The sequence below is a fragment of the Lichenostomus cassidix genome, chromosome 6 (assembly GCF_008360975.1).
Source record: "Lichenostomus cassidix isolate B80296 chromosome 6, HeHo_3.0, whole genome shotgun sequence".
In the NCBI taxonomy this organism is placed as follows: domain Eukaryota; kingdom Metazoa; phylum Chordata; class Aves; order Passeriformes; family Meliphagidae; genus Lichenostomus; species Lichenostomus cassidix.
Window position 1 is genome coordinate 5,121,047 of NC_139487.1, and position 22,247 is coordinate 5,143,293.

The following is a 22,247-nucleotide window of genomic DNA, read 5'->3' on the forward strand; positions in this document are numbered from 1 at the left end:
CATTCCCGCAGGAAGAGGAGGAGGAGGGCGGAGGAGGAGGAGGAGGAGGAGGAGGAAGTGGCGGCGATCCCCGCGCTGGGCTGGCGAGCGGGAGGCGGCGGCCGCAGGGTGCCGGCAGCCCCGCCATGCCGTGCGTGGGCGACTGGCTGAACAGCCCGCTGAGCATCGTGCAGGGCATCTTCGGTGAGCGCGGCCAAGTGCGCTGGGCGGCAGCGCCTGAGGCGCCCGGAACCGGACGGGGCTTTCCCGGCGGGGTGGTGGCGGGAGAGCGGCGAGGCCGGCTCTGTGTCTTACATATCTGGCGTATATCGTGTGTATCTTGTATATCGCGTGTATTTCGCGTTCCTGACGTATTTCTGGGTTCCGGCAACAACGCGCGCTGTCCGCCCGCCCTGCAGATGGGTGCTGATGGTACCAGTGCCTTCAGCCGCGGCTGTTTCCGTGCTGGGCTTGATCTTAACTAAAAGAATAACAAAATTACAATTTCCGCAGCCGATACAGCGCGGAGAATTGTGCCTTGGCCGCTGCCCTTTGCCGCTGGGCTGTTGTGGAGCTTTTGCTTCCGAGAATGGCTCTGTGCATCTTGGCTGGCCTGGAAGGGTTCAAAAGGGGAAGTCAGTGACTTGCTAGGGGTGTAAACTAGTCTAAGATGCACTTACTTCCCTAAGATAGAAGTGAAAGTTGGATTTGTTTGATATGCTGGGAGAATGCTAGATAGAAGTCTCTCGGGTGGTGCTAATAGGAATGTAAATGTGTTGGTTTTTCGTAGCCCAAAATGTTCCAAACTCGGACTGGGAGAAGAAGGTAACCGAATACTTCAAGGAGAAATTAAAAGAAAATAATGCTACTAACTGGGTAAGAGAGTTTTATTCTTTCCGAGTTACACTTTTTCTTAGGTTTCGTTGGTTTTTTACATTTTATTGCAGTGGCTTGCTTTTGATAAGTTCTGCCTTTTCCTGATAAGTGCAGCCGAATTCAGTCCCAGGCTTTGGGGTATGTCAATTACATCTCAGTAGCTTTAACCTGAGTGCAAAGGCAGGCTGTAAAATCCCATCTGGAGCTGGAGCAGCCCATCCATCCATCCCCTTTCAGCACCCTCCCTCCCCAGGGCCATCACTGCTGCTGCTGGCACTCTGTAGCACAGTCAGTAGATGGCAGGAGATAACAAATATTGTCATTTTTGGAGAAGTGTTAGTCCTCACTCTGCGCCACGATCTTCTCAGCTGCTGGTTATAAACCTCTTCTCTCAGGAGCTTTTATAACAATGCTGCAAACTGTTGTGTGGGTTGAATAAACAGCTGCCTGGGCCTTCAGGTTTGAAGGGAAAATTGCTTTTCCTGTGATTTATTGGGCTGGTTCAGGCCTGGTTTGTGCAGGTTAGCAGGGAAGCTGTGCTTCAGGTATTAAAAATAAAATGTACACGGTTAAGTTCAAAAGCTGGTACTTTTCTGAACGGCTGTAGCAGAAATGGCATCATGGAACACTGCTAAGGGGATTAGAAACTTTCATATCAAATCTGTTCTACCTGTAGCTGAGAAAACAGGTGGAAATTATTTCTTTCTCTGTCAGGGTATTCTGTACTTAATATTTCAATAGTAGCTTAAATCAAAGTGTAAATGGCAAAATTGAGTAAAAGTTACAAAATCAGAAGAAATTGAAATCACATTTCATTACTCAAAAAAAAACCCATGAGGGAATACAGTTTTGTTAAAATGCTGCTTCCTATTGGGCCACTTACAGGTTTTGTTGCATTTTAGTGTTGGATGTGAGCTTTTTCAACAAAAAGTTTATCTTCAAATTTAGAAAACTCTATTTGTATTGCAAGTCTCATTCTTTGAAGTTACACCACATGCTTAGGCATTGATTTTTTTTTATTTTTTTTTCTTTCTGTTTTCCTATTGTCATGTAAAACTATGTGAAAAAGACTCCCTCAATGTGGACTTGGAAATTAACATACAGGTTTTCCAGGACTTTTTGTTATAAGAAATTGTGCATGCAAATAGTTCTAGTACTGCTGGTACATAGCACATGGTGGAAGTGCTGCTTAGTAGAAATAAGTAATAAATTCTGTTTAATTGTGCAGCTGCAATAAATCAAAGTTCAGGAGTTGGTTTCAAATACTGGTCAGCTTTTATACAGTTCCTGTGACTTATAACCACTTCTTTCATAGTCCAGTATCAGGAGTGGTGGCTTTGGGACTGGAAGAATTTGGGAACTGTTAAGTGCTTGATAATTGTAACTATTATCTGTAACAGCCATTGCAGAAAGGTGTTGGGATAGATACATTTTGTTACTGCTTAGATTAGGATGGGAGATGCACTCAGAAAATGTAAGTGTGTTATGTATAGGGATTTGAGGAGGAGGATGTGCTGGATGATCAGAGAGTAAGGTTTTGTGGTGGTTTTTGCTTACTTCAGAGCACTGCTCAGTATATACCATTTGTACAGAACAATCTCTCTTTTCCCAGGTTCCATCACTGAATGATGTTCCTGTACATTACCTAAAACCCAACAGTTTAGTGAAATTTCGCTGCATGGTTCAAGATATGTTTGATCCTGAGTTCTACATGGGAGTGTATGAAACAGTTGACCCAAACACAAATGCACGTGTAAGTGACATACTGATTTACTATTTTAGCCAATGTTTGTCATTTTACTCATTCTGCTCCTTGTGTTTCTCTAGTTTGTGAGTTAAACCTAGGAAGTCTGGACACTGGTAGTAATGTAACTCTGTTTGGCTCAAATGGCATCAGTAAAACAAAACCTGTTACATTTCTGTTGAGGAATAGAGAATACTAAAACATGGAAAGCTTTGGCAGTATGTAAGGGGCTTTGAACTGCCGTGGTTCTGGTGTGATTCATGTTCAGGATGCTGTCAGAAACAGAATGATTGCATTGCCTTTTCCTTCGTGACAGGTTTTGCATTTTGGAAAATACAGAGATGTGGCAGAATGTGGGGTAAGTTACATAAACTATATGAATTTAGAGATAAAATATTAGATGGAAAGTTGCAGTTTTAAAAATATGATAAAACTTCTTTGATACTTGCCGGTGGTTTCCTGAAGATACTGTTCTAAATGCAAAATTAATCTTTGGTTTGGAAAGCAGAGTATTCATAATTGCTCACTAGCATTCTAATTTCAGCACAGCTGTTTCTGTTGTATTTAAAATTTGTTTTGGTTGAGTGGAGGGGGGGCGTGCCCATGACCTGGAAAGTTTCTACTATGGAAAACAGTTACTTTTGGTAGTGAAGTGCAATTTGAATCAAAGCATTATATATTCACTTTTTCCAGAGTTACCTAGTCTTGCATGTTAGTTGTAACTTCTGGCTGAGTAACTGAATCTGTGAGATTAGTTTGAAAAAAGAAAACAAACTGATTTTTAACAAAATTTCTCCTGGTATCCAGCCGCAACAGGAAATTGATTTGAACTCTTCACAAACTGTCACCTCAGAGAGACAGACTTTCTACTGTGTTCCAGTGCCTGGTGAATCAGCATGGGTGAAAGAAATATCTTTTTTGACTGAGCTAGTGCATTGTAATACAATCAGTTGTCACCAACTAATTAATTAGATATAAGGAGATAAGTTTGTTTAAAGTTTCTTTTATTTTAGTGAATCAGGAAAGGTGGTAGGTGTAGAAAAAGAAAAGAAGGGAAATCAGTGGTGTGTAATATGCACAAAGAAGATGCAAATGAATTTAGGAGCTTTTTTTTTTCGATTTAGTAGAGATTTGTGCTTGGGAGGGTCTTGAAAATTTCTGTTGATTTCTATTTACCAATGCTTAGAAAAAGAGACATTTCAGTTGAGCCATCAGCATTCCATTGGCATTTTCTACAGCAGGACACTGTCACACAGCAAGAGTCTCCTATAAAACACCTGTAGCTGAGCATGTTAAGATTAGTATTTTGTCTAAAAAAAGCCAAAAAACCAAACTTGATTGTGGTGAAGCTTTCCCTGCTCAGGCTGCAGCTTCCTTAACCTCAATTTCACGCGTACATCAGTGCCAGCCAAGCCCGAGTGAGCCCTTCAACCTCCTACACCCCCAGCCGCCACAAGAGGAGCTACGAGGAGGATGAGGACATGGATCTGCATCCCTCCAAACAGAAGGAGCAACACATGGGTAACAGTTGCTATTGTCGAGCAGTTGTTCTGATATCTTTCCAGAATTTGTCAACAATTCATTGCTACAGATTGAGGTGTTTGCAGCTGTTTGGATTATTAGTGTTGTAGCCTTTATGATTTGGGGGCTTTGTTGAAGTCAGTGATTTGATTTGAAGGAGTTGTGGGATAACCTGCAGTGTTATATATGTGTTGTATGACTTGCTGACAGTCTAAAGAGATTTCTAATATAAACTGGTTTTTATACATATTATCACCTTTAAAAACTGGGTTTTTTTAAACAAAGTGCAAAAAAATACTACCTTTGCAGTCCTATGGACTCTAGAAAAAAACAACCATTTGCCCTGGTTTAAACATTGCTTTTTGAAAATCAGATTTCTGGCCATGTTTGGGTTTCCAAGACATGTAGATCTTTCCAGCACTCTTTCTCACACTTAACTTGATTACATAAAATATGCACTTGTAAGATTTCTCATATTAAGAGTATATTTTCTGAAGTATATTACATTATTAAATATTTTTGTCTCAGATGTCTTGTTAAATTAGTTTAATTCTGTGTTGCTCACTGAAGAAAGTTAATCACTTTTGCATTTCTGTTTAAAGACCCTACAAATGCTGTATTTTTCAGACAGTGGAGGTAATATCCATGGATGTGTGGAGCCAAAGAGATTAGAAACAGAAGCTTCTGCAGGTCATCATGTCATTTCTCCCAATTGCTCCCCTCCACTTGACCTAAATTTTCCATTGCCTGGAGAGAAGGGACCAGCATGTCTTGTAAAGGTAAGAGAAGTGGAGAGATGCTGAGCAGGGCTGTGCTCTCAGTGAGGCAGACAGAAGTGGTTCCTAGGCACAGAAATTGTCTCTCGAGTCCAGAATTTTGTTTCTAGAGATAATTACATTCTTTCTCTTCACTGACACATTGTTTCCTAAGTGCTGCATTTGAGTTGCTGAAATCCTTCAGCAGCGTTTATTAGAGAGCTTGCACCTTCTCACCACACTTAGTTTAAAAAGAAAAGAATCCAGTACCAGATGCTTGAGGGTGTAGCTGGTACTGAGTCCTAGTATTTTGCTTTTAGGATATCTCCTCTAATTGAAAAACAGCTGTGAAAAACCCAACTGAAAAAACAATAAACTGCACATTAGTATATTGTATTTGAAATAGTCATTGATTCACTACTACGCTGTATTGCTATGAAACTTTAATACAAAATTTCTCTGCTGTTGCCATATTAAATTCTCTCTTATTCAGCAAATGTTGATAAATCAGATTAGAATGCAATTGTTTACATTTATATGGCAAAGAATGCCAATAGAAAAAGTGTGGAATCAGAAAAACTCCCTTTTCCATTGTAAGCTTGCTGACACCAAGGGCTAGAGGAGACCTTTTCACTCAGACTGTTCTCAGTCCACAGCTGAGTCTCATGAGTTTCTTTTTGTCTGTGTTTTTCTGCTGTCCTGCATCTGGCCCCATGTGCCTCTGCATTTTATTTTCTGTTTGGGGCAGGTCTATGAGAGCTGGGAGAGCTTCAAAGTCAATGATGTGCTGGAGGTGTTTGGTGTTCTCTCTGTGGATCCAGTGCTGAGCATAGTGAATAGTGAAGAGAGGTAAGGCTGCCCTGAAATGCAGGAGGGTTTTATTGCAATGAGCAGGCTGCCCTGAAATGCAGACCAGGAAATGTGTAAATATAGCATAATTATGCTTAAGAGGTGAATTTTGTTGCTTAAAAATAGCTTGATGAGGAAAGTGTTTTATTCAGCATCCTGTAAACTGAAGTCCAATGAGCTCTGGTACATCCATATCCTTGGATACTCAGTGCATCTTTTTTTAGGTTGTTGTACAGTCCAGAAAGCAGAAATTGCTTCTGTAGCTAAATGTTCTGTACTCTTTCATGTCTACTAAACTTCCAGTGAATGAGTGAATAGTGAACAAAGCTTCCAAAGAAACTTTGAAATTACAAAATGTCCTTTTGAAGTAATTTCTAAGTCCATGAAAGTTGTTACCAGAAATGGAAACGTTTCTGAAGAATATTAAAAAAAAAAGTTTGCATGTCTGCATGGAGAGTGATAGTGATTAAAATGAGGAAAAAATTGGGTTGATTTTTCGTTAATTAAGGTATGTCAGCTTGTTACACCACTGCGAGAAACTTCCCGTTTCACCTGCTGTTCTGCAATTCCTTGCATGACAAAATATAAACTAATCTGAGATGCAAGAAGCCAATCCTTAAAATAAAACTTTTGACCAAAATCTAACACAAATATTGCTGATGACTAGAATCATTGCACTCTGAATTGTTTCTGTTGGTGAGTTTGTTTATCTCTCTGGCAAGTACAACATCCAGAATGCAATGTGAGTCCTTTGTAGTGCCAACTTCTTAAAAATTAACCCAGCCTGGTCAGCTGCTTTTTGTTATCATCTGTGTGACAGCTAATCCCAGACTGACAGCTCAGTTGCTCTGTCACAGGTGCTTGTGGCTTTTTTCCTGTGTGTCATTCTATAACAAGAAGGCAAAATGGTGGCATTTAGCAACATTTTGAATGCAAACAAAAGAAATTTATTTTAATGGAAGGAGAGGATTGTGTGTGGGTGAATTGCTGAAGTGGCTTTGAAGTTATAAAGCCTGACAGCTTTTAAAACCAGTAGGAGTTGGTAAAATTTGTGCTAAACTTTACTATCATCTGATCGAGTCACTTGAGGGATTTCACTTCCTAAAAATGAAAATGAAAAACGAAAACCACCTGGAATAAATTTTGTGAGGCATCTTCAGGGAGAGCAAAGCTTGTGTATCTGAACTCTTAAACTAAGAGGTAATACTTCCATCAGAGGTACATTAGGATTTATTTATTCATAGTTTTTTTTTACTCAACCAGTGATAAAGTTGTGATATGACTGTCTAGAGGATCTTGTCAGACTTCAGAACCTGGTGGAATATGAAAATCCCACTTGTGCCTGCAGAGACAAATGTAATAAATCATGACCTTATTTTTAAAAAAGCTGCTGTTTAGACTTCATTCAGTACAGGCTGGACAGAGCAGTGTGTAAGATTTTACTTGAAGCTACAGCCTGTTAAATGGTGCAGCAAATAATAAATGTGGTTTTGGTTTTGAAGGTTTTGTTTTATGGTTTTTTGTTGGGTTGGGTTTTTTTTCTTCAGAAAAATATGACTTGATTATTTTCTAAAAATAATAGAATCCAGATATTTTTGGTCAAGCCTACTTTGGTATTTATGTATCATTATATAATTGTGATTCAGTATTTATGGTGGTTATAAAAATCCTAAAGAAGGTAGTTAGAATATGGGAGGAGTTAGCAGGAGCTGGATGATGTTTGTTCCTCTGTTCTTGGTCTGGGTCCAGCTGCTCTGGGTCAGAGGCAGACAAATTCCTGTGGAATGTTTCTAAGTGCTGTTGTGCTGTTCCTTCTCCCTAGGGACAGCTCAACCCTCGATCCTATGGAGTGCATGGACACAGCAGAGGAGCAGAGAGTGCACAGCCCTCCAGCCTCACTAGTGCCCAGAATCCATGTGATTTTGGCACAGAAGCTGCAGCACATTAACCCCTTGCTGCCTGCCTGCCTTAACGAGGAGGAGAGTAAAACCTGTGAGTGTCTGAGCTCTGGGCACACCAAATGTGCACTTTGCAGGACATCTGAACAAATCCTGCTTTGCTCACAGGCAAAAGCCTCAACAGCAGGGTTTGAATTTAAATTTTGTTAAATGGAAGAGCCATTTGATGCTGCACAGGATGCAAGTGTTTGTGTTTATGTGATGTTTACATTTTTATTTGGCTGAAATGAATGTGATTTACATGGAACTTGGTTTTGCATTCTACGTGCCCAAGGATTTTACCAAGTTGTTCAGCCATCAGATTTGATTTATTTTCAAATGGAGTTGTGAATTGCTGGAAAATTAGATTTCCAATTCAGTATGATAGTGGAAATAAGAAACATACTGATAATATAAAGAATCATAAAACTATGCAGAAAATAAGGCAATTCTGCTTTTAAGCAATTGTGCTATTCCTTGCTTGACTGTTATTTTTTTATTGAATTATTGCTTGCAGACCTCTGATATTTATAACTTTCTTCCTTGAGTGCCTTTTATTGCTTGTTGTAAGATAAATGTAAGAGGTTTTTTTCTGCCTTTAATATAAAATGGATCAGCTGTGGATTTTAGAAATCTAGCTCTAAACTTTATGGTCTGCTGCAAATGCATTACACAATATCTAATTTTAAAAAAAGGAAAGCATTTCCAAGGAAATGTTGAGTGATTCAGGTTATCCAAAGGCAGTTGGAAAAAGCAATGGATGTTTGTTTATTTTTCCTAGACTGCTTTGGAATAAATACTTTTCTTCGTCAAACTGTAATGGAGAGTCAGATTTATATGGATGGAATAAAGTGAGAAACAGTGCGTTTTCTGACACTTGTCTTCTGCTCTTTTGTCAGTTGTTTCTAATTTCATGTCTGAGCTGTCACCAGTGAGAGCAGAATTGCTGGGATTCCTCACCCATGCCCTCTTGGGAGACAGCTTGGCTGCTGAATACCTGATTCTGCATCTCATCTCTACAGTGTAAGTATTTAGGTGTTTGCTGAGAATTTATGATTTAAAAGCAATCTCTTTCAATGGGGTTCTTCACCAGTCTGTAAATAGATGGCAGAAATAGCTTAAATAATAGTTATTTCAGCAGTGCTTTGTCCAGCTAGAGTTGTCCTGTCACAATCCACACAAAGGCAGATTTCATTGTCTGAAATAGCAGTAAATATTGATAAAATACCAGCTTTATGGCAGTGTACCTTTTCAGTGCTGCTTTGAGAGCTGACAAAATTTCCAAGACACACTTCTAAACAGAGGTATGAAAACATATTTCTGCCTCTGGCATCTTCTAATGAGTAGGACATGCCACTGACTTCCCAAAGACAGCATTTACTGACTGCAGGAATTATTGTTTAGGTATTAGAAGGTACTGAAAGGTACAGTCTGGGAATTGGTTTAATTGAATGTAAACATGCTTAATGGTAAGTTCAAGTGACCTGTTTAACATGGGATAGAAATTAACTCTTAGTTGATTTAAATTGTCACTGGATGAAAGTGCAGCATCCTTTGACTCATTAAAATCTGAAGTGTAGAACTTCAGACAGTACATTCTGATTAAACTGAGTGTAATTGTCTGGCCCAAATTTAATGTTAGTCATTTGAGTCTTCAAAATCGAAATGAGTTCTGTTTTTATTCTTTTTAGGGGGACTGTGAATGTTCCAACACTTAGACTAGAATGTATTTTCTCTCTTAGCTGGTATCACAGAAAGGTTGAGAGTTGTCAAGAATGGGAAGATACACAGTGAGAAGAGGGAGAGGAAAGCTGAGGGCAGGTAAAGGAGATGAACAAGCATGATAAGGAGGGAAATTGAGATTGGGCAGGAGAAGGGAAAAGAATGAAGTGTGTTCACTGAGTAACAACAGAGTACAAGGAGAACAGAATGTCTGGAAGGCCATTGCAGCATGCCAAGCACCATAAATTACTGCTTTTGTGTGGTGCTGCAAAGCCTTGAGGAGCACCTTCAGCCTGGCTCAGCTCCTCGGGCACTAGAGAGGGAAGGGAGTTGGCTGATTTCAGAGTGTGTGTTCTGAAATCCTGCTGGCTGTCACAGACACCACACAATGCTCAAACTGCATGACACCTGTGTGATTCAGGTTTGCCTAATCTGTGCTGGTTTTGGTGCAGTTATGCCAGACGGGATGTGCTTCCTCTGGGGAAGTTCGCAGTGAACCTGAGCGGCTGTCCGCGGAGCAGCACCTTCACAGAGCACCTGTACCGCATCATCCAGCAGCTGGTGCCAGCAGTAAGCATTGCAAGGGGCAGGGGGTGGGGGAGAGCTGCTCATTCATTCAACCAAGCAAATAGTGCTTTAGGGCAAGGGAAGCTGATTAAATGCTTTCCTGCTACCCATTTAGAGAGCAGATAAAAATAGAGATGTGGTTGGCCTGCATGTTGAACTCTCTATGTACTTCGTCATCTAGGAGGTACATAGAGGTACATCATCTAAATCCTTTCTTCAGAGGTATTGAACTGACAGACAGATGCTGCATGCTTTATTTTGTGTTTCTGGATTGATGTGTTTAGACATTTGGGTCATTTAATTATGGTGTCATTACGGTTTATTCCCAAGTTTGTGGATACTGCTCTGCAGAAAAGTCACAGTAATTCAGTTTGGGGTCACAATAACAGTATTGCTGCAATAAATCGTTTGTTATTGAACTCATCCTAGATGTGCAGGACAGGTGACAGGAATTCTTAACAGCATTATTTTCTTTTGGGAAATTTTTACTTTATTACACGACCTTTGGGATAAAGTGTTGCGGTGACAAGTTCTGTTTCACTGTGCAGTTCCCAGCCCAGCTGGAGCTGAAGGAGCAGCATTCCCTAGGGAAGCTGGAGCAGAGGAAAGCGCTGATAGTTTGTTTCTCATTACAGTCCTACCATCTCCGCATGAGCATTGAGAGCATGAACCACTCGCGCCTCATCCCTCGCAAGGACTACACGGCCAATCGCCTGCTCAGTGGGCTGCTGCAGCTGGCCAGCAACACCTCCCTGGTGATAGATGAGACCCAGCTCGAGCAAGGACAGCTGGACACAGCAGGTACACCCATTTGGGGGTTTATCATCCCATTTGGAAGGTTAAAAGCTGCTGTGTTTTAAGATGGTGGTGATGATTGTGTGCAGGTGATGAGGGTCTGTTGCAAAACTGTTTGTGGTTTCTGTATCTTATTTCATTGCTTTGAAGCAACTTCCTGCCTGCCTGCAAGCTTCTCAGCCAACTGAAGACAAATTGGGAGAATTCTTTATTACCAAAATAACTCTGATTCATTAGAGTGGCCTTTCAGTTTCCTGTGATAGTGCATGGAGTGGGGGAAGCATATGCTGATGCCTTATGCTCTATACTTTTACTGTATATATGGGAGCCATCCCTGAGAACCCAGCTAAAAACTGGAGAAAAGATTGCTATTACTGTCTTAAAGAGAGTGGTGATCCTATCTTACAAGCTGATGTAGCACTGTGTAGCATGCTTTCAGCAGAGCTTTAGAAATTAATTTGATTCTAACTCACATAAAAGAGATGAGTTGAATTTGTTGTGACTCCTGGGGCTGTCCTGTGCAGGGCCAGGGCTTTGACTTGCAGTGATCCTTGCAGGTCCCTTCCAGCCCAGGAGATTGTTTAATTCTATGAAAGAATAACAGGAAATCACTGGAAGTAACTTAATTTTAAAATAAAAATGCTGTCTTGAGAAGGCTGCTTTTTTTTTAATTGCTGCTCATAAAAGTTAATAGAAATTACTCAATTGCTTTTGAGTTTTCAGTATTTTTTGTTTCTCAGCTTTAGTAAAGTTACAAAATTTTACTGAAGAGAATAGTAAAACTAGTAACCAACTTTGCATTGTCTGTTTCCAAAAAAAAAAGTCAAATAATAGTCTCCCATTTAGAGAGAATTCTTGCTGTGCTGGTTTATACATTTTCTAAAATGTTTGTCTGTAATGTCTAAAAATCCTCAGCATTTGATAAAAATTAATATTTTGGGCATAAGTTGTAGTTAAAAAAGGCTTGTTATTTTATTTCATTTTTGCTGCTGTGATGTTTTTTGAATTTAGAGTAAAGAAGTAAAAATTTTTAATTTCTTACAAAAACATTGGGGACAAAATTTAATCCTAGAGAAGAGTGTCTTCAGATCTAGTAGTTGGTTTTGAACTCTTGGAAGTTACATCTTAGAAATTTCAAATGGAAAATATCCCAGAAGTAAACCCTAATATCAAATCTGCCTTTATTTGGTAGCTTTGCATTTACTTACAGTATAGTAAATTAATGCTAATTCATTAAAGGCACAACCATAACAGTAGTTGTGTCATTTGATGCAATAGTTGCTGAAGAGAAGTTCAGTTTGTCAGGTTCATGTTGGTATTTCAAAAAGAGAATTCCTAGAGTTTAACAAATTAACTGGTTATCTTAATTTTTTTAGATTGTAAACAACTTAATTCCAGGTAAGGCAAGTGACTAGTATAAAAAAATTTGGCAAAATTAAATTGGTAATACTTTTCTACTTTTGAGGAGAGATTTATTTTTTGGCTTTTCTCTGTAAACAGATATCTAGCTTTGTAAGGCTGATGAAAACATGAGCTATAATAAGATGTACTAATGTACTAAGCTAGATACATTTTAGGCCTGAAATCAAGAATTCTTGTTTTGATTCAAATGAAGAAGTGGTTGTCTCTATGTGGAAGACACCTCAGACACAAGAAGGAATCCTGCTGGCTGCTCATTAAAGACAGATGGCAAACAAAAATCAGGGCTGACGCTTGTTTAGGTCCAGTGGTCAGGGAGTTTGTTCTTTCTCTTCCAGGTGTCCACAATGTGACAGCACTGGGTAACCTGATCACTTGGCAGAAGGTGGATTATGACTTCAATTACCACCGGATGGAATTCCCATGCAACATTAATGTTCTGATCACTTCCGAGGGCCGCTCGCTCCTGCCGGTATGGGAAAGGCTTTGGGCTTGGGGGGACTGCAGCTGTGCTCACAGCAGGCCCTGCCAGGGACAAGTGGGGACAGGAAATGTCTTGTGACCAGGGAGGGTGTGACTCTGGCAGTAGCTGCTGCCTTCTCCCTCGTGGCTGCAGCCGGGCCAGAAACCTGTTCATGGGAAAACAAGGAGATGGAGCTTCCCTCCTCCTCTCTGAGAGGGATGGGGAGGTGGTGAAGGACCCAGGATGGGTAAAGCCTGCAGAGATGTGCCACTCTCAAGGCCACCCTCTGGCATGGTGGCTCCTGAGGTGATGGGCACAGGTATGGCATTGTCCCTGGAGTAGCCTGAGCTGGCAAACGTCTGATCTCTGACATTCCAGCTTTGTCTGCTGAGCCTTTGCTCTCCTGGCTCTGAGTGAAGCCAGCTCCTGGTTGAATCAGGAGCTGTTCAGAATGGGAGCTGGGGAATGTTTGAAGAATTGTCTTACCTTAATTTTGGGAAATAGTGACTTCTGCTGGTTTTGAGAGTAAATAAGTCTTGGAATAGAAAACAGTGGGATGTGGAAAAAGATGAAATGTAATTTTCTTTTTCAGTCAGATTGCCAAGTCCATTTACAGCCACAGATAATTCCCCCAAACATGGAAGAGTACATGAGCAGCCTGCTCACAGCAGTGCTGCCCTCACTGCTGAACAAATTCCGAATTTACCTGAGTTTATTGAGGCTACTGGACTACAGTATATCTGATGAGGTGACCAAGGTAGGGAGACTTCACTAATATGTTTTCAACTCTGTATTTGGAAAGCACCTTAGGAGACATTACTGTACTTTCCCTGTCAGTAACTCTCCTTTAACAAAACTCAAACAGAAGTGTTTTTACGTCCTGAATGTGCCTTCAAGGATTTGTAAAGTATGTACTGAATTTAGTACAAATAAGAAACAGTCCATGTAACCTGCTCTTTAACACTCATTTTGAAAATGAGTTCTTATCAAAGATGAGAAAGTTGCCTGGTTTTGCTCAGGCTCGCTTCTGGACAGAAAGTTGAACTGTGCTCCTGTAATCTCAAGGTGGTTATAGTGTTTAACTCCTTAAAAACCTATCTTGGAGTGGAGATTGTGTTTTGCTCCATAATTCCACACTGTGTTTTCACAGGCAGTAGAAGAAGACTTTGTGGAAATGCGCAAGAATGACCCCGAGAGTGTCACAGCTGATGATCTGCACAAAATGCTGCTCGTGGCCAGGTGGGTGTCACCTTGTCACCTCTCAAGGATCCCCAGCAAGCTGCAAATTGAGTCAGGACTTTCTCTGCAGCTGAATTGAGTTGTGCCAGCCTAGCCAGGTGGAATTTCCTCTCCCTTTGTTCCTCTTGCCACAGCTTCCCAGTTAGGCAAAGTGTTCCCTCCCTACTTTGATGCCATGCTTCCTAACTCCCAGGATACTGAACAGCAGCTGGTTTGGAGCTGTGCTGGTTTCTCAGTCCCTGCAGGAGCTGCTCCTGACTGGCTCTTTGTGCTCCCCCAGGTTCCTGTCGCTCAGCGCGGGGCAGACGACGCTGTCGAGGGAGAGGTGGCTGAGAGCGAAGCAACTCGAGGCGCTGCGGAAAGCCAGGCTGCAGCAGCAGAAATGTGTCAATGGCAATGAACTTTAACACCTGAAAAATTCTCTAATCCTAGGTGGAGCCCAGACTAAGATTGGAATTTTGTTTATACCAGTTTTTGTAGATAATTTATACCAAAAAGTTATGGATATTTACCCTTGCAGTCTGAACACACTTAACTCTGTTCAGCCACCTAAACATATTTTATGGAATTTTTTTGGACCCTGTTTTGTAATTGAAAATTGGTAACATTGAGCAAATTGTTTGATATTAAACTTTAATACTGAGGTTGCATAACCTTCTTTCCTTTAATAAGAAGAAAATTTAACCCAGAGCCCTTCATACACAGCAGTGGTAGGCTCTGTTCTGGAACACATTTGTGCTCTAATTTCTGCATGGCTGAATGGTGAGGATCAGAACTCTCAGCTGGCCAGCAGCTGCAGCTGGAGGAGCTCTGTGCTGTTCTGTGAGCTCAGGCACATCACACTCAGAGCAGCACCATCATTGTGCTCAGAGTGGCATCAAGCAGTGATTTGATTTTACCCATGACCAGCTTGGGCATGAAATACATTTCCTTGTGCTTAGAGCAGACCATGACTTCTCAGATTTCTCCAATGAGCTTTATTCTGGTACAGCTTCTTTAAAAAACCCCACATGGACTAGATTAGTGATATTCATGTGCTAATACAAAATGTGTCTTTCCTTTCTACCTTAGCAGTACTGCAGGGTGTTTAGAATGCTTTGAATAACATCATTGAAGCACTAAGAATGGTCTCTCCCTCCCTGCTTGCTGCTGTACAGTTTGAGTTGGTACTCAGAGGACATGCTGCCCCTACTGGGACTTGCAGAACTTGTTTACCAAGGGTGCTTTAAATGGTGAAATGCTGGGAGTAATCCAGGGAGGGTGGCTGTGGGGAGACAGCCTGCAAAGCCACTTCTAGAGTTTGCTTCAATTAATCCTGTTCTGAATAAGATTTTCATTAAGCTCAGACCCCCTTTACTCAGTGCTGTCTCCTGATTGAAATAGCATAGACAAGAACCTCCTTTTTTACTGCATTTTCCTGTTCTAAACAGGAGGGGTTTTGCTCTGCAGCCAATCTGGATATTTTGTCTCTGCACACCAATAATGAGTACTTACTATGAGAAACATTTTTTGTGTATCCTAAACTCGAGCCAAGTTTGATGCTGTTTCAAATCACTTAGAGCTTATTTCTTTTTTTTTTTTTTTGAACACTAAAAATGAATATTCATGGTTTCATCTGCCTTTTGCTGCATTACTCTGAAGTGAAGCAACAGAACAAATAGAGGAAGGAAATGAAGTCTCTCTTCAAAAAGCAGCTGGGCTGCAATGCAGGGTTGAGAGTTTAAGATTGCCTCAGAGGATGGTTTTGTACACTTTGGGATCTCCAATATTTCACAGGCAAGGAGGGAATAGCTCAGAACCTGGAAGCACATTGAGCTGGAAAGGGACAGAAGGAGTGATAACTTCAAATTAACAGAGGGTAGATTGAGATTAAATATGAAGAAATTCTTCCCTGTGAGAGTGGTGAAGCCCAGGTACAAGCTGCCCATAGAAGATTTTTAGAGTTGTAGCAGCACCACTCTAAAAGGATAAAGACCTGAAGTCATACCTATGCTCCCTGACTGCCAAGGGATCTCAATATCTGTAGCTACCCCACCCACTCAACTTTGAAACAAACCCCCACAGACCTTGAATCCCTTAACATCACATACCAAACCCATCTTTTGATTCCACTTTTTTTTATTAAAATATCTCATGTATATTGCTCACATTAAAATACAGCAGTAGTTTAATTTTAAATATAGCCACAAGTATAGACACTCAAAAAAAAAAACCACCCAAACCCACATCACTGTAATAAAATAAATAAACCAAATTTGTTTATCAAAGTTTCAGACCATCAGGGTTAGGTGATAGACGATTTCAGACAACAGTACAAGTCCTAAGACACAGAGCTACCCTACCCCAGGACACTATGTGGGGACACCACGTGCAGCCTATCTACAGTACAGGGACAAGGACAGAGGCACTGGGTCTGTCAGGGTGGTTAGAGTCACAAACCACAGCACAGCAAGGTCCTGCTTCACAGCAGCTTTTGGACAATGTCCTAGACTAGCATGGCATGGCAAGGCATTCCTGGGAAGGAGTATTTGATAGATGGAATCCTTTGACACACACACAGAAGGGTTATTTTTTATCCAGTTCCCAGCATGAGCAGATGCTTTATCCTGCGAGTTGCAAAGCTGGAGTTGGTCATGAATTTGGTCTTGAATAGATGCTGACAGCTATGCTCTAATGCAACACTGATCTTACAAAGCAGTGCACTGGCCTTCTGCTCGAGATGTTGGTTGGGATTTTGCATCTGGGCAGTTAGGATTCATTTCAAAAGAATCCTAGCACAGAGGGACACAGTGCCTGATGGGCAGGAATCTGGCTGGTCTTGCTTTACACAGAGACAAAAATTAGAGCAAATTGGCAGTTTGGAATTAAAAAAAAAAAAAAGGAATTGCTTTAACATAGGCAAAATAATTCAAAGACACTTGCTTCATTTCCCCTCACTCAAAACAAGTGAGGAAAAAGAAGAAATTTGCACTGCAGGATCGTGGCTATTTCAGATTGGGTCTTTAAGCTTTACTTATAATGGAAGTGTCCCAGGATGTCTGGAAAGAAAAGGATAGCAAAGAAATCTTACTTTCTGATTAACGTACTTAAATTCAACAAAAACACATTGGTTCCCATTGTAGAGGCACAATTCATAGAGAGCTGCATCTAGAACTTCAATGAAAACAAGTAAAAATACTAGTCCAAAAATAAATAAAATGTCATTTACCGGTACTTTATTTTTGCTGGTGTAGTGCAAGGTAAGTAAGGTCAGAGAAGTGCAGTATCACCTTTTGAGTATAAATACTTTCTACATAATTCTGAAGAGCTACAAAATTAGTCTCAAAAAAATAACTGTGCAACACATCTAAGATAGACAGCATGCTTATTGAATCCCAGTGTCTAAGCTACCTGTTTAAATATGGTTTTTATACAGGTTCTGTCTCACCTGCCTGAGGGAATTCTGAAGCTTGGTCAGAACCAAATTCATTTGCATCTCTCACTGCCTGTAAACAAGTTACCTCTATCAATCCCAGCATCCAGCAGCAGTTCATGCCACAATAGTCATGATGTCACTGCATTATTTTATTAGAAGCCACAGCTAGAAGAACACTTCCCGAATTAGCAACTAGATCTGAATTATTCGTGTCTGGCATTGCGTAAACATTTCTCTCAGTTCTTTTTGTTTGATTTCATTTAAAGCTTCTGGTTCTGCAGGGCTCTTCTGGACCTTTGCCACAGCAAAATTAATCCCTTGAGTCAATCCAGCCTGGGTGATGTTGGCAACCTGGACCATGGAGCTACGGATTTTAGCAAAGGGAGACACAGCTCTGCTGCTGCTGCCGTCAGCAGGGGAAGGAGTGGTGTGGAGTCCTGGCTCGTGGTTCCCAGATAGAGATCCTGGGCTTCTGTGGGATTTATTGAAGTCAGGCCCACCGACAGCCAAGAGCTGAGGATTTGGCTCAGCAGATTGAACATCCAGCTTAGAGGGCCTGGAAGGAATGTCTGCAACAGCTCCAGCCTTAGGTTCTGCCTTCCTGGCTGCGTCACTGCTGGTTCGGGTGGGTGTGTGATGGAGCTCTTGAGAACCAGCCTCAGGCTCCAAACCATCAGCCACCTTGCTCTGGGCATCCTGCACGAACCTCTGGCAGTACACATCCACGGGCTTAGCAAACTGCAGCTCTGTGCTATCAGCAGAAGGCATGGCAGTGTCCTCGCAGTCGGCTGGGCAGTCCTGACCCTCGGCCGGCACGGGAATGCTGATGCTCATGTCTGTGCTGCTGATGGACTGCGAGCGACTGCCCAGCCTTGGGGCCGAGGCAATGATGCCACAGCTGGGCAGCACGTAGTCTGTGGGGCCAATGTTCTCCAGGGAATCTGCCAGCTGGTTGTCCTCGTCCGATTTGGAGTTAGTCAGGAAGTCATCTGAGTGGAACGAGTCGTTATCTGAGCCTTCTGTGTCAGATTCACTGGCGGCTTTAGAATCCACCCCTGGATTCTCCAGGGTTTCAAGGCTGCTGTCTGATTTCCAAAGATTCACTTTCAAATTTGGCTTTAAAAAATTGACTTTCACTTCAGTTTTGGCAAAGTTGCCCAACTTCCGAAGGTTGCTCATGTTTACATTGGATTTGGTTTGTTTCACCTTTTGATTGAGAGAGGAGAACTTGCTCAGTAAATAATTCTTGCCCTGGGCCAGGGACCCTCTGTTCTGAGACCGAATGCCAATGATGTCTTCATGAGGTTTGCTGCTCCTCCTACAAGAGGAAAAAATATCTTTAATGTACAATCAAAGCAGTCTTTTTTATAAGCACCAAGCATTCACTGTCTTCCAGTCCATTTCCGTAAGAGAGATGGACATTTTAGTTACTAAGTTACCCTCTCCCTACATGAATAATAAATTTAATCCTTCCCTTACATAATAATATTGTACCCACATAAGCTAATCAAACTCAAACCAACAAAAACAAAGGAGGGTTGATACAGAACAGCAGCCAAACAAGGGGAACAGGCAGTTTCTGCAGGCACTTTCATTTTAGATGAGCAAGGATTTGAATTCTCCATTTTTGTAACCCTGACTTTGTGTGTGCTGTACTCAACACTGCAAATATTCAGTCTGCAATACCTGTAAAAAAGAACAAGATTTTTTTGCTACACTTTGTACTCAGCTGGGGAAAGCAGCTGAGTTGAGAGCAAAAGTGGGATACAGAAGGTTCACATCATTTAGGTACTCACCTCTCCAGCTTCTTCTCAATAATGGGCACATCCATTCCCATTGCTTGCTTTGTGATTCTCAGCATTTCTGCAATGCACTGAAGAGTGTCTGAAATTCAAGCAGCAGCTTGTCAGATCCTTAAAAACACCCTTAAAAGCCCATGTTCCATAATCTACAAAGAAACTGGTCTAATTTTAACATAATTAAGTTTGTTTGGTTCTATTGTTTTCTTTTCTTTCACCCCACAGAACAGTTGTGCCCTACAAGTTGAAATTCTGATTTAAAGCTTACAAAACAAGGCTAAAGAATAAACTCTCCTTCAGCTCTAAATACTCAGCATTAAGTGAATCACTGCCACGCTGCTTCATTTGGGGAAAGAAGAGAAGGAATTTTATTTATTCCAATCCTTATTGACAAACTCAGTGCTCCAGGTATGAAGTGATATTTTTTCCCTTGCTAGTGTTCATTTAATCTAGTCAAACAACAAGCAAGAACATTTCCAGACATTGATTTCACTAAAGAAATCAATTTCTTTACCTCTTTAGGAGCTAATTTTAACTTCATTTTATAAGTTTTTGGAGCAGTAAAGACCTGGACAGGGAAATTACTCTGGTTCTGGAGAGCAGTGTTGCTTTAAAGCTGTATCTGAAACTTATTTTTCTATTAAAACAGTAACATCTGAGTGGTTTTTTAAAATTGTTTTCCCACTTCACACAACTGGATTATATGAGAATAACTTCTAAAGAAGGATAAATTTCAAGAGCAATGGAATAAGTGTTTTTCAGAGAAACACTGATCCACTGAATACACTTTTATGTCTAAAACTTTTACATGGAAAACAAACCTTTTCCATCTTCTTCTGGGCTGCGAGCCACAGCTCTGAGGGTGTGAAAATATCCACTCATCTCTTTGTATTTGTAATGCAGCCTCATGCAGGAGAACTTGGGTTTGCCAAAGAGAGTAGGCTCAGGCCCTGAGAGAGAAACCAGATTAGAAATCTTTAACCAAACTCTGAAAGAGATACTGCAGAGACTTCATCTAAAAGTATGTAAGTACTGACAGTCCTTGTCAGCTTAAAAGGCTTCATGTTTTCATTACAGCAGGATAGACAACTTAAATGAAAGATTTTCACACTAACTAAACAATCAATAACTTACAAAAAGCTATTAGACACTCTGTATGTCTATTACAATCCAGCCTGATTGTTTCTTACAGATCAGCCTTTCAAACAGAAGGGAAAAAGAACTTTTGCACTTTTTACATCCTGCGGGGTTTTTAGGGAATGTTCCTGCAAGGATTAGAGGGAAAGCTAATACACTGTTACCAAGAGGATGTAATTTAAGTTTCAAAATTTAGACCAACTCTTCAGTGCACTGCATCATTTATAGCATTAAATGAGGTGTAGATGTGAATGTTTGACCTTCCCACTGAACTGCCGGAAATTGCACAGACACAGTGAAGTTACAGTCAGGAGATGATGAAATCACTGTTTTGTGTAATGGAGGATTAAACACCATCAGGGGGCCACACACTCCCTTCTCTCCAACTGGATCACCTTTTTCATGATTCAAAGGCATCACATCTTTAATGCTTCCAGCAGAAAATGCTGGATTTAGCCTGCAGATGTTACATTCCATAGCCAGTAAGTTAAATCAGCATAACAAGGTGATTTTGTTTATTATCAGCCCTGGAGAAAGAAGTTCTACAAAGCTATGAAACAGATCTAAAGAACAATTCTGAGCCAACTGCTGCATTTGTTTCAAAGGAAGAGATCACTGAATGCACAAACCCATGACTCACTACAGGAGTTGATCAAGTTGTTGCTGCCATTTGACAAATAATGAAATTTCTTTGGATGACTCTGGGTGGTTCTTTTAAGAGTTTGAAAGTGGGAAAACTTTAGAACCCTTCCAGTGATGAAAGCTTCCATTTCCAGCAGCAGAAGCATCTATTTTCAGCCAGAAAGGCCATTTTGAGGTGGGCTGCCCAGGGTTTGTGCCACACATCAAGGACTGCTACCTCAATTCATTTGTAGAATGCTTTGATAAGAGCTCAACCTGTTGTTAAGAGCATTCAAAAAAAAAAGACACAGAGTGACTGTTTTCTTACCTATTTCTATTTTTTCCAGAGCTTCAAGACTTAACCTTTGGTACTGATTCACTTTGTCGATTTCATCATCGTAACTAGAAAAAAGAAACAGAATTTACTGCTTCCTACTAATCTAAACCAAAGCCACTAAAATAAACTACACATAGTAAGGGAAAGTGGTAACTTACTAGGCCACATAGTAGGCAGAATTTGAAAGTAACAGCAGCACATCCACATCCTTATGAGTGGCATCAATGAGACTGAAGGGAAAAAAAATAAATACAGGGTAGAAGGTTTTATTTGCAGAGCTGTACTTCATGCCCACTGTATTTTGGGGACACTTTTACAGCTGAACACAAATTACAACAAGTTTCAATCACGGTGTGTTATCAAATGGATCCATGTAACCAACAGCTTCTCTCAAACCTGAAGTAACCTAACAGCTCAAATACGTCAGCAGAAGGTCCAAAAATAAATAGAAAGCCCACAAGCTATTAAAAATGCTACCAGAGAAATGGAAAAATACCTCAGACTCAGCGAGGGTGATGAGTCTGTGCCCTGAATAGCGTCAGAACAACCTGCTCTGCTATTTTTAGGTGCTGAAGTTTAACCTGCAGGAGATCTAACCACTGTTTTTTCTCTTACAGTGAACTCTGAACTTGACAGGGAGTGAAGTTCAGAGTTTATGCACACTACTTTCCATGAAGAGAAATCCACACTTTCCTACTGCTGACTCATTCCCCAAGGATTTCACCTGATCAGACAAGTTACACTTTCCCTATAAAGTCATAAGGAACTACAGCTTTTAAAAGGGTCAAACAGTCCCTTTTAACCCCCCTTAGTTCTGCAAGTTCTCTTCATTGTACCTGCTACATTTTGGCAATATTAACCAAATTTTAATTAAAATTAACCAAATATTAATCCAAATGATGTCTCAAAGATAATTCCAGGATGAACCATTTTTATGGCACTTTGGGAAAAGCACATGTAATTGTAAAAGGAAAGGTCCTCTAAACAAGTATTCAAACCCTTCAAGGATTCTTGTTCCCTTGCTTTCTGTTCACACATCAGCTATCAAAACCTTTTAACACCAGGAGTAATT

General features: G+C 40.8%; 2 protein-coding genes across 2 annotated transcripts in view; one reads left to right on the forward strand and one right to left on the reverse strand.

The window, feature by feature from the left end:
- Window positions 1-25: 25 nt before the first annotated feature.
- MCMBP (minichromosome maintenance complex binding protein) lies at window positions 26-14,509 on the forward strand. The gene is made up of 16 exons (XM_085064708.1): window positions 26-183; window positions 770-855; window positions 2,468-2,608; window positions 2,916-2,957; window positions 3,407-3,508; window positions 3,991-4,120; window positions 4,748-4,899; window positions 5,624-5,724; window positions 7,547-7,716; window positions 8,561-8,684; window positions 9,836-9,953; window positions 10,586-10,751; window positions 12,503-12,636; window positions 13,220-13,384; window positions 13,778-13,866; window positions 14,147-14,509. The coding sequence occupies exons 1-16, from the start codon at window positions 126-128 to the stop codon at window positions 14,271-14,273; spliced, it is 1,905 nt and encodes a 634-aa protein (XP_084920834.1). The 5' UTR covers window positions 26-125; the 3' UTR covers window positions 14,274-14,509.
- A 1,457-nt stretch (window positions 14,510-15,966) lies between these two features.
- INPP5F (inositol polyphosphate-5-phosphatase F) overlaps window positions 15,967-22,247 on the reverse strand; it is a 39,261-nt gene continuing 32,980 nt past the window's right edge. Inside the window, exons 16-20 of the mRNA XM_085064706.1 lie at window positions 21,334-21,405; window positions 21,167-21,240; window positions 19,902-20,030; window positions 19,078-19,165; window positions 15,967-18,599 (exon numbers count right to left, since the gene is read on the reverse strand). Of these exons, the coding sequence (XP_084920832.1) occupies window positions 17,474-18,599; window positions 19,078-19,165; window positions 19,902-20,030; window positions 21,167-21,240; window positions 21,334-21,405 (1,489 nt within the window). The 3' untranslated portion in view covers window positions 15,967-17,473. The remainder of the gene's footprint in view (window positions 18,600-19,077; window positions 19,166-19,901; window positions 20,031-21,166; window positions 21,241-21,333; window positions 21,406-22,247) is intronic.